At 39.6% G+C, this 12,577-nt stretch overlaps 1 protein-coding gene across 3 annotated transcripts; it reads left to right on the plus strand.

Annotated features, from left to right (window-relative positions):
* Positions 1-260: 260 nt before the first annotated feature.
* Positions 261-12,260, plus strand: LOC119495491 (lutropin-choriogonadotropic hormone receptor-like). Of its 3 annotated transcripts, XM_037781998.1 has the most exons (12): positions 261-388; positions 490-661; positions 1,969-2,040; positions 5,045-5,119; positions 5,365-5,439; positions 5,893-5,967; positions 6,252-6,329; positions 6,466-6,534; positions 6,945-7,019; positions 9,029-9,217; positions 9,382-9,435; positions 10,467-12,260. In XM_037781998.1, exons 2-12 carry the CDS (start codon positions 498-500, stop codon positions 11,614-11,616), a joined length of 2,076 nt encoding a protein of 691 aa, XP_037637926.1. In that variant the 5' UTR covers positions 261-388; positions 490-497; the 3' UTR covers positions 11,617-12,260. The 3 variants fall into 3 exon arrangements, with proteins under 3 accessions (XP_037637926.1, XP_037637925.1, XP_037637927.1); XM_037781997.1 differs by having other exon boundaries at positions 262-661; XM_037781999.1 differs by lacking the exons at positions 261-388; positions 490-661; positions 1,969-2,040 and having other exon boundaries at positions 4,128-5,119; positions 5,594-5,967.
* Positions 12,261-12,577: the final 317 nt, after the last annotated feature.

Raw genomic sequence — 12,577 nt, forward strand, 5'->3', positions numbered from 1 at the left:
TAATAATAATAATAATAATAATAATAATAATATGCAAAGGAAGCTGTTAGACACACTTGTAGGAATAAGAAATTCAGTATTTCACCCTCAAAACAAATTGATTTTAACATTTTAAAAAACAAACTGAGGGACAGCATGACTTCACCACTTTTTACCACCAGTGTGTTTGACAGAGATGTTCAGGTCTCCACCCACTAAACTACACGTCACACATCTCTGCTGCAGCTCTCAGAGAGCTGTCAAAAAAAAAAATTCTGCCTTTGTTGAATCTTCCAGACGGCCATCAAATGCGTAATTACGACAGCACCTGAAGGCAGCAGTAGGTCCTTCTCAGAGTGCATGTGGGAAAAAAGAGTTGCCTTTTGGTCTGGCATGTTAGATTTTCCTGGTTAGTTGATTTTTTTCTTCAACTTTGAGGAAGGTTCAGCAGAGTTGTTTTTTTTTTTTTTTGCATTTTTCTTTATTTTATTCTTGTTTAATCCGGTATAGTGTGACACATGGCTGTCCAGGTGGTCTGGCTCCTGTTCTTGCTGTCCGGTGTCCTGACTGGCTCCTGCTGGTCTTTTACCTGTCCGACCATCTGCAGCTGCAGCGAGGACACTCTGCGGTGCAGCAGAGACACTCAGCTGGCCTCTCGAGCAGCAACATCTGTGAGTCGACTGTAAGTTACTCCAGCTTCTACAAACATCTGATATCACGAAGGTCTGTGAGCCCATCACTGAACCTTGTGCTACTTTATGGATGTTTTTCTTTTCTTTTAGGACTTATTGTGTCTGGTTCTCTCTAACTTTTAGACATTTTTATTCCCCTTATATATGTAATACACTTTGTGTATGAAATGTGCTATATAAATAAACTTGCCTTATGTCTCTGTAATATTCCTTTAATGACTTTTGGTTTAACTTATTATAGAATTTATCATAAATTACATTTTAAGGATAACCTGAAAAGACATTTTTTGTATTGTCCTGTTTAATTGTGGAGTTATAAGTCTACACTGTTAAGAATTTCCCAGTAAAATAACAGTAAAGAGCTGTCAGCAGGGTTGCCTTTATGTTACTGTAAAATTAACATTATTATATTGTCCCTGAAATTTACAGCTTTGTACTGTTAATGAAAAATACTGTTTGAACTTTTATTAATTTCATAGTATTTTACTGTTAATTTACTGTTTAAAGATACATTATATAGCTGTTTTTCACCTTTATTTTACATTATCTTACTGATTTGTTTTAATGCACTATTTAGGTTGTATTTTTTACATACATTTTAATAAACAGTATTTTTTGCCTAGATGAATAGACTTAGCAGGTTACAGACATAGGAATAGTCACACTAAATACAATTAAAGGCACTTGTTAGGAAAAAGGCTATAATAGACTTGTTGACAATTTTCCCAAAATGTCTGTCTATAGCTGGCTACAAGCACAGAATGCAAACCAGAACAACATATGAGTGAAGAACAGAGCTAATTCACTGATTTTACAATCATGTACAATGTACAAGCCTCACATGTGCAGATCAGGTCCCAGAATTAAAAAAATACTGCATGAAACTGTTACTGATGATACTTTAGACAGTTGATCAGCAGTAAAGTGCTGTTTGTTAAGAATGCATTAGTTAAAAAACAGCCTATGAGCGTAATTTAACAGGTTTTCTTTTGTATTAACAGTAAAGCACTGTTTTTAGCAATAACAGGTTAATACTGTACTGTACTAATTGTTTACAGTGTACCCTTTGTGCTACTTTATGGACGTTTTTTCTTTCTTTTAGGACTTATTGTGTCTCACTAACTTTTAGACATCTTTATTTCCCTTATGTCTCTGTAATATTCCCTATAATGACTTTTGGTTTAACTTATTATAGAATTTATCATAAATTAAATTTTAAGGATAACCTGAAAATATTTTTTTTGTATTTTCCTGTTTAATTGTAGAGTTATAACAAGTCTACTTATGAATCTTACAGGAGGCTCAATCATCTGACCTTGAAAGAAGTCCCCACGCATGCCTTCAGGGAGCTGATCAACATTACGGTCATGTAAGTTTTTTTTCTTTTATGTATTTGTTGGGTGAAGAAATGTAGGCTATAGCTGGGTTTAAATCAGAAAAGGAGATACTGCTGATAGACACTTCAGTTGATGAAACATACAAGTAAAGGAGAATGCTGCTGACTATTCAAACTTAAATTATCAGATAAATTATATTTTTTACCCAGTTAACACAGTTAATGATGACATTCTTGAAGTTTGACAGACTTTGGACATAAAATTCAACCTGAAATACATTTGACTGACCCTGAATAAACATTTACAGTAATATTATTAGTAATGTATCATGTGTTTTTTCCACTGTAAGGAAATGTAATGTACTGGACAAAAGAAGAAAAAAAATTCTCTATAGGCCTCTATGAGTCCTTGGCAAATAAAGTTAAAATATGTACTTTCCCTGTATAGCGCCGCCTCTTGGTCTGTGTGTGCACTCACAGTATGTTCATTTTAGAAAACAAGACAAAGTGTTAAGTGTTGAATCAGAGTTATTATCCAAATATGTCTCGGCATATTGTTGCACCAGTCAGAAATAGAGAAGGACTATTTCTACACACATCCGCCTGCTTTAACACTTCACAACAGAAGAAATGGGTACAGTGGGAAATGGGTACAATGTTATATTTTAAAGTATTAAAGAAAACACTGAGTTAGTATACAGTATGATGTATGTATGTATACTGTACTATTACAGAGTGTCCTTCAAAGTCCCTGTAGTAGGAAGAGTGTTTTGAAACAGTTATGTAATTTGATGTCCTTGAAAACGACTCAGATCTTTGAGTTAGACATAGCTTTGATAATGAAAACTACAAAATCTTCAGAAATCCGGCTTGGAAATATAAAATTACATATGTACAATTGTATGTAATTTTGATATTTGAAACACAATTTTGAAAAAAAAAAAAAATTCTGTTATGACTCAATGAACTGTGACTAATAAAAACTCAACTATCACATCAGATATTTACCAGATGCTTGTGCAGCGATAGCAACAGAGGGAGAGGTGAACATTTGTTTATGACTATTCATTATTTTCCAACATAACTCCGTCTCACCTTGATGTCTTACTCTGGAGTTCCGCTGTGATCACGTGTGAACGTTTTTATGTAAAAGCTTTACCCACATGCTTCATGTTTTTGATACTTTATTTAGAATTATACGTGTGAATGCCATTTATTTTCTTATAGCAGTACACTTTATGACCCGTAATCCAGGGATCAGATGGAAATTATTCTCTGTTAAAAATGATCTATTTTAAAGAAGAAAGCTGTAAAATGTATCCCACGGATGAATGATATACACCGGCCACTTTATTAGGCACACCTGTTCAATTGCTTGTTAACACAAATAGCTAATCAGCCAATCACATCGCAGTAACTCAATGCATTTAGGCATCTAGAGATGGTGAAGACGACTTGCTGAAGTTCAAACCGAGCATCAGAATGGGGAAGAAAGGGGATTTAAGTGACTTTAAACGTGGCATGGTTGTTGGTGCCAGACGGGCTGGTCTGAGTATTTCAAAAACTGCTGATCTACTGGGATTTTCACGCACAACCATCTCTATGGTTTACAGAGAATGGTCCGAAAAAGAGAAAATATCCAGTGAGCGGTGGTTGTGTGGACGAAAATGCCTTGTTGATGTCAGAGGTCAGAGGAGAATGGGCAGAGTGGTTCGAGATGGTAGAAAGGCAACTGTAACTCAAAAAAACACTCGTTACAACCAAGGTATGCAGAATACCATCTCTGAACACACAACACGTGGAACCTTGAAGCAGATGGGCTACAGCAGCAGAAGACCACCCGGTACTAGCACCTGCCACTTTATTAGGTACACCTTGTACCTAATAAAGTGGCCGGTGAGAGTATATCTTACTTACTAAAAACCAACAGACAAGTGAAAACGTAGCCTTCGTTTCATCTTAATTGCTGATTAGGTCTCATGTTTATCATGTTTACAGCTCCTAAATACTGAGTCCTAAAGCCACCACATTATCCTGATAGGGCTTCACCATTTAATTACCATACCACCAACAGTTTGATGAGCAGATAACGTGTGTGTGTGTGTGTGTGTGTTAGCCTGTGGTGATATCATTTGTGCTGAGTGTTTGACTTTGCTCTGCTCCTCAGGGACGAGTCTTATCAGTCTCAGATACTTACAGTACTTACATAATCTGGTCATTATGTTCAGATATCTTGTCTTGATTTGCAAAAACAGTTTAAAGCGATAAAAACACATGCAGGTTTAAATGAGGTTACAGTCCTAAAAGCTGTGATATATTACGTCTTGTCAGCCCAGTTAGCCAACAACACCTGTATGTGTCAAGGTAGGATGACATGAGGAGCCCTGTGTGGTTTGGAAATCACAGCGCAGCTTCATCCAGATGTGAAAAAGCTTTTTATGAGCTGTAATTATGACACTATACATAATGCAATCAGGGAAGGGCTTAAAAGAAAAAAAATGTAAGCAGCACAGATGGAGTCATTTAATTGTTTTTTTTTTGTTTGAGATGGAAGCGGAGTGACGTTAACAAGAAAAGTGTCGGCTGATTACAGCAGAGTGGGAGAAAACGGTGATTACAGAAAGAAGATGGAGAGGGAAGTCAGCCATGCCCTCCATCAGAAAACAAAGTGTTCAAGGACGAATCAAGAAGTCTTCTTGACTTTGTTTGTCTCCGAAACGTCTTTGTTTAGTCCTCCTTTTTAAACATCTTCACTTGGCCCAGATGCATCCCTGATGTATGTTTGGAGCTTTTCCAAACATGAGGTGAAGCCTGTTTGGTAGTGCCCTAGAAGTTTTTAATATTTCCCTCATGGCTTGAATCCCCAATATCAATCATCTCTGTCCTATTTCTACAAGAAGTGCATTACAAAGTAAGCAAGGAAAGAAATCCATCGCTCCTAATGTTAGTTTCGCTATAAAACTCCATGTTTATTAGCTTGATCGGAGACATTTCAGGAGTAGTTTGGAATTAGGAATCTGACGTCTTTGTGTCACAGTGAGATCTCCCAGAGCAACTGCATCACATGCATCCGGAGACATGCCTTCCTCTCCCTCCACAGCCTGGCTCAAATGTAAGTGACACTTTACCTTCCGCCACACGTCAAGTTCAAGCTGCACAGCGACACCCATTATTCATTTGAACTCATTGCATTTAAAGTTTCACAGGATTAGTCTCTCAATTACAAAGCGGCGTGTTTAAATCCTCGACATTCAGAGCGGCTGATGTGTAAATGGGCTTTTCTGTGTTTGTTTGTTGACAGCCACTGACAGCAATATTGTTATTACTGATGCCTTTCCTTCATTTCTATTCCCGCAGTTCAGTGCGGAATATCAACAGTCTGAGGGTCATTGAGAAAGGGGCCTTTACTGACCTTCCCAAGCTGGAACATTTGTGAGTCATTCTGCTTTACATTTTTTAATTATCCCCTTCTCTGCAGCCAAGCATTGTTCAAACTCACATCACTTTATTTTAGAGGTACTGTATGTATAAAGGCCCATCTAGTGGGATATTCATTGGCCCATGCTATGTATTTGTCCGTATGAAGATAAGCATCAAATAAGAGATTTGGAAAAAAGCCAAAACAGAATAAGTATCAGTGTTGACTTCCTTGACTTGCAATATTATGTTTTAAATTGACAAACATCATAGGACATAGGATCCAGCATTTTGAAACTGTCAATCCGGAGACATTTTTTATATATCTAGCATTCATTGCTGCGTGTTAAATGTGAAGAAACATGTCAAAGGTCACAAGCAGACCACATTTAACCTGTACTGAGTCAATATGTCACCCTGTGACATTTTGCGGGACGATTTGTTCTTATCTTCTCATGTCCTTCACAGGAGCATCTCTAACACAGGGCTGATACACTTCCCAGACTTCACCACCATCTCTTCCCTGGTGCCAAATATGATCCTGTAAGTAATTGCATTTAAAAAATAGTGTGTTTATAACTGGATTAGTGTCTCCCTGCATGTTGCAAAACTGCATGTTCTTCATGTTATAGTTCCAAGTACAGCCCAAGTTGTTTATTCTTAACGCGGTTTTACTTTTATCTATCAATGTCACGATGCCACCAACCCTTCCGCAGACCCTGGGACTGGGTCACAGTTCATCTGACGGCTCTCTTTTTGTGTGAATATGCATCATTTTGTCTGACTGATAATTAAACCCGGGTGAATGTTATGTCCTCCGTGTACAGAGAAATGGCAGACAACATGAGGATTGACATCATTCCTGCCAATTCGTTCCAGGGCATCACAGAGGAGTATGTCGACATGTGAGTACAGGAGCCAAACGCTTTTTAGCACATTATCGGAGCTAAGGGCAACAATTTGTCACCGTTTCTTGATGTGTCTCAATATACTTGTGTAATTGGATGTTCAGTTCTCTGACAGTTCTTGTGTCCTTGACAGGAACCTGGTTAGAAACGGCTTCAAGGAAATAAAATCCCATGCATTCAATGGAATCAAGCTCAACACACTGTAAGCATTTTGATAATCAAGATTGTTCCCTCATACTAAACTAACAACCGGTACAGTATGGTCAGCATGCTGTTCCGGTTTAATGCTTTTCTTCTTCTAATCATAAAGAACTGACTGTACCAGTAAACAAACGTTATGTAAGACTAAACAAAGATTGAATGCCCCGTTGTTTTCCTTCTCTGCCTCGTACTGCTGAATGTTGATGGGGACGAGATATGTGGTGACACCCTGCCCTCTAAAAATAATGCTCATCTTCCTCTGTTTCACGCTGAGAAAACGTAAATGAAAAATGGTTTGAGGGGCCATTAATGTGTCATCTTAAATTTTCTCTCATATTGCATGTTAACTGCTAAACTACTGTTTGGACTGGAGGTCACTTGTGTTAAACTTGTTTTTTTATGTCTTTGTAGGATTTTGAGAGACAACAAGTATCTCAGTGACATTGAAGAAGATGCTTTTGAAGGAGCCACAGGTCCGAGTTCCCTGTAAGTGACAATTAAACCAAAAGAAAATGTCATGTCAATTTTCTGGAAGTCAGCTTAAAAGTCAATGGTGGAAGAAGTATTAAGATCTTTGAGTTAAAGCTGCATCATTCAGCTCATTGTTATGAGTTTACAGCCAACAACTTTATTGTTTTCTCAAAAACAACTGACAGACAAATTTAGCAACTAGCTAATGAACATAGTGGAGCATTAAGCTGCTAAAGGGACATTTATATTATCTCAAGAGTTGGTGGAGAGTAAAAACAGAGTAGATTTAATTAATACATACAATTAAAACGTACCTAAAGCATCAAAACGTATAGCACTTATTATGCAGAATAGCCCCTTTCAGAATATGTATTTTTTTACATTTTTAAAGGTTTTTTTGGACTTTGTAGAATTTGCATATTTTGTAAAATAGATAAAGCACGAGAAAGTCTGTGTCTGCTGCATCTGTGTTGGTCGCCTTCAGAATGACGGACAATGATTGAAAACATGTTATCTATTCTATTTCATCTATTAAAACTGCATAGGCTGCAATTGGGTGCTTTTGACTTGAATCCCCCACTCTATCCAGTCGGTCGCTTGTTCGACTCAGTGGATCGCTATACTCGACCCAGTCCGTCAATATACTCTTCCCTCTGGGTTGTTATACTCTACCCAGTCCGTCACTATACTCGACCCAGTCCGTCAATATACTCTCCCCTCTGGGTCGCTATACTCTACCCAGTCCATCACTATACTCGGCCCAGTCCGTCGCTATACTCGACCCAGTCCGTCGCTATTCTCAACCCAGTCCGTCGCTATTCTCAACCCAGTCCGTCGCTATTCTCAACCCAGTCCGTCGCTATACTCGGCCCTGTGGTTCGGTATACTCGTCCCAGTCCATCGCTAAACTCGGCCCTGTGGGGCGCTATACTCGGCCCAGTCCGTCGCTATACTCGACCCAGTCGGTCAGTCACTCTATCCAGTCGGATGTAAAGTACTTGTGCCTGAGAATTCCAGTGTAGTAAATTTGATTAAACTTTCCACCACTGTTGAAAATGACCCAGTCCCTAAAATGTTATAGATAAGAGGTCGAAAAAAAAAGCATGAAATGTATGATTGTGGCAAAGTTAAATACCAGAGAGGACAATCATACATTCACTATCTTTTTTTGTTTAAATCAACAGCATTAAGGCGACCATATTTGAGCTGGGCCAGTGAAGCATGATTAATATTCATAATAATGTTTTATCATTTTATTGTATAAACATTAGGGCGGTGACAGCCTGTCTGTGTAAACAACCAACAAGGAAGGCAGGGCTGCTGAATACTGATTAGTGAGCAAATGACCGATAGTACAACAGCTCGCAAGGTCTCCGATTGCAAGCAACTCCGTGTTGTAGATATGAAATTTCCTCTTGCCTCGTTTATGAATTACAGTAGTAATGGTATGGTATTCACTGACACGCAGGAAAAGCCAAAGGTCTTTCTTTTGCATGTGCCGTGTCCAGAGTCGTACTTCTGGGTATTTTCAGCTTTAATGAATGCCAGGGTTACAAGTAACGCAATCCAATGAGGGATAGAAGTAGATCCTGAATGTTATTTTGCTTTGGATAAAATGTATTCAGTCCCGAGTAAGTGTCAGTAATTAGAACCTCTATTCTGTGATGAAGCATTTTTGTAGTGAATGAGCATCTCTGTAGAAAGACCTTGATGGCTCGATGAATATGAAAACTTTAAATTAGCGCCTGGCTGCCGCAGACCTCAATGAGCTCCTGTGAGAAATCCAGCAGATTTGCCTGAAGCAGCATTTCTTACCATCATCAACAAAGCACCACGTGATGGCTCTACTTGTGGGAAAGACTAACTTTGTAACCCTCCAACAGGGTTTAAATTACATGGGGAAATCCCAGAAAAAGCTGTTCTAGTGGCTGGTGGTCGTCTAATGCCTTATTGAAAACACTGTATTTTATTGGTAGATATTTCACTAATCTTCACGTTCTATGTTCTCCTTGTGTGTGATTCAGGGATGTGTCCTCCACAGCTCTGAGTTCCCTCCCCCCTAAAGGATTGAGGCAGGTAAGGTATCTGAAAGCCAGCTCTGCCTTTGCTCTGAAGACCCTCCCTCCGCTGGAGAGCCTGGCCGAGCTGCTGGAGGCCGAACTCACGTACTCCAGCCACTGCTGCGCCTTCCACACATGGCGACGGAAACAAAGGTAACCGACAAATGCTCCCAGAGATGTTACAAATCTGTTCACATCTGCATAAAGAACAAAAGCTCTGCCCAGTGAATACAGATCAGGAGTAGTTTGGCAATTAGCAGCTGAGTTTATTGACATTTTTCTGTGGTCTAACCTTTTCCCTTCTTTTTTATTTAAAGGGAAAGTGCCTTAAAGAACTTCACAAAGTTTTGTGATCTCAGTGAAACTGAAACGTAAGTCACTTCACTGACCAGGGACTGTACAAAAATGATTGGCATGTGTCTGTCTAATTTACACAAATCAAACCAATGGATTGGAATTTGCACTTGGCAAAATTATGGTAGAGCGGGCGCCCCATGTGCTTACGGCAGCGGCCCTATGCTGCATGTCATCCCCTCTCTCTCCCCCTTTCATACAGTAACTATCACTGTCTGTTGAATAAAGGCAAAAAGCCCAAAAAATAATCTTTAAAATAAAAAATAAATTATCGAAAAAATAATAAAATGATGCACACTGTTTACCAAATATTCTAGACATTTTTTTTATTTTTGAACCAAAAGCTGTCACTGCTACTTAATATGACACATTTAATATATTTTTTTTGACACAGTTAACTTCTACTGTAGTTAAAAATAACTCTCTGGAGATAGATCACAAATAATAAACATCCACCTCTATTGTTTTTTAAAACTGACATATTGATCCTATTAGCTTCTATTTTATTTTGATGAGAAAAGTAAACACCTAATATAGGCCTGTCATATTAACCTGTGGCGCACACAAAACTTTTTGCAATGTTTTTGATATTTTATCTTTTTCAAAACAATCTAACTCTGGGATTTATCCAAAGAAAAAGTTAAAGGTGCTATTGATAACATTGATAACATTCAGCCAAGTCAACAACAAGTCGTTGCCAGGCACTTACCGTCAATCTCAGCCATTTAAGTGACGACCCAGAGATACCAACGTCGTTTTACTATTGGCTCACAAGCCTTGTTAGAAGTGGGAACCAAACGTCAGATATCTTCCACGGAGATACACAAAACATTTATTTTGGACCCGCCAAAAAATATTTAAATAATTAATTGACAATCATAATACTTTTTTTTTTCAGGAAAAGCCACACTTTTAATCGGCACCTTTCTAAAGGCTCTGTAGATGTATTATTTCTAAAAAATATATATTCGTCTACATAAAAATGCTAACAATAACACTTTTGAATGTCAATCCCCTGCGTCAATCTTATCATCTGTGTATTCTTCAGAGATCCCACTGCAGATGGCATGTATCTCATCGATGACATCAACTTTCAGTATCCAGACCTCCTATTCGATTGTATTAACAGCCCCTTCGTCAAGTGCACGCCAAAGCCAGATGCGTTTAACCCCTGTGAGGACCTGCTGGGCTTTCCCTTCCTGCGCTGTCTCACCTGGATAATCACCGTGTTCGCTGTGACTGGTAACCTGGCTGTTCTGGCTATGCTGCTAATCAGCCACCGCAAGCTGACCATCTCCAAATTGCTCATGTGTAACCTGGCCTTCGCTGACCTCTGCATGGGGCTCTACTTGATGCTCATCGCCTTCATGGACTACCTCTCTCGTCACGAGTACTACAACTACGCCACCGACTGGCAGACGGGGCCCGGATGTGGCGTGGCGGGGTTTTTGACAGTGTTTGCCAGCGAGCTGTCAGTGTATACGCTGACTGTGATTAGCCTTGAACGCTGGCACACCATCACCAACGCCATGCATGTGAACAAGAGGCTGCGTATGCACCATGTGGCAGCCATAATGGGGGCAGGCTGGGGCTTCTCTCTGCTGGTTGGCCTGCTCCCTCTAGTGGGGGTCAGCAGTTACAGCAAAGTGAGCATCTGTCTGCCCATGGACATCGACACGTTGGGCTCTCAGGTTTACTTGGTGGCTGTGCTCATTCTCAATGTTGTTGCTTTCCTGGTAGTCTGCTACTGTTACATATGCATATATCTGAGTGTTCGCAACCCAGAGCACTCTACCCGCCACGGAGACACCAAGATTGCCAAGCGCATGGCCGTGCTCATTTTCACAGACTTTGTGTGCATGGCCCCAATCTCCTTCTTCGCCATCTCCGCGGCCCTGGGTATGCCCCTCATAACCGTGTCTCACTCAAAGATCCTGCTCATCCTTTTTTATCCCATCAACTCCCTCTGCAATCCTTTCCTGTACACCCTCTTCACACGGGCTTTCAGGAAGGATGCATGCCTGCTGCTGAGACGCTGCGGCTGCTGCCACGCCAACGCAAACGCCGACTTTTACAGGTCACAGACTTTGGCTTCACACCTCAACTGCACCCAGAAAACATCTAACCCTCACTCGCTTAGCTTCTATGCCTATCACATTAAGGTGAAGGACTGCTTTCTAAACAAGGGAGCCACATGACCATCAACACTGAACATTTTATCATGACCTTAAAGGCAGCATCTGCTGCTAAATATGTAGCATTTCAGGTCAGGGTGAAGAGATTCTCAGTCTTGTACATGGCAGGTGTTGGATCAGATTTTATCTTTTTAGTTTACAAGGTGAAAATTTCATCAGTCAGGACCAAGAGACCTCAAACTGAAGACAACGGGTGCTGCAGCCTTCATTTCTGCACATGCGATGTGGTACAAAGAAGCAGATGGATGGAGCAGAAATGAGTCAGTGTATTTGCAAAGCTGTCCTAAAGCACTGGTGGTCATGTGTGTTATTAAGATCAAGATATATAGTATACAACAGCTTTTGTGTAAGATGTTACAAGAAGACACATTTAGTTTCTATTAAAGTAGAAATGATTTGTTATTCTGTCCTAAAGGTCATTGACTACAATGAAGTAAATGTGATCAAACAGAAGTGTTTGTTTCAGCTCAGCAGAGATGAGTTTTAGTGCCATCTATTGGGTTGTTGTGCTCAGAGACGACTTGCAGACATGCCAGAGCAGCCACACAGACTCAGTTCAAGCTAAATAGTCCTGCTGTTCAAAATGTCCTGGATTTTCACAATAAGACATTTTAATAAAACATTTTTAAAAAAAGTGTGGTCAATTACTTATGCTTATCTTTTTTCAATTTGTTTCCCCATTTAGCCAAAAACATTATTTCCATCATCACTGCTGACTTCCAGAGATGAGTTTGTATCTACTATGGTTCACTTTATTAATCTAATCTCTTTCTGAAACTGAACATCTGATAAATATGCTGGACAGACACATATTTGCATCATTTCAGTTTGGATCAGTGTTCATATTTCCTATAGAGGAGATCTGCCCTTTGACTCAGCTGCATACTGTTTACAATAAATCAGTGGTTCCCAACCTCATTGGCTTGTGAACCCTGAAAGCAAAGCAATGTCTACCGTTTGCAAC

The sequence above is a fragment of the Sebastes umbrosus genome, chromosome 10 (assembly GCF_015220745.1).
Source record: "Sebastes umbrosus isolate fSebUmb1 chromosome 10, fSebUmb1.pri, whole genome shotgun sequence".
In the NCBI taxonomy this organism is placed as follows: Eukaryota; Metazoa; Chordata; class Actinopteri; order Perciformes; family Sebastidae; genus Sebastes; species Sebastes umbrosus.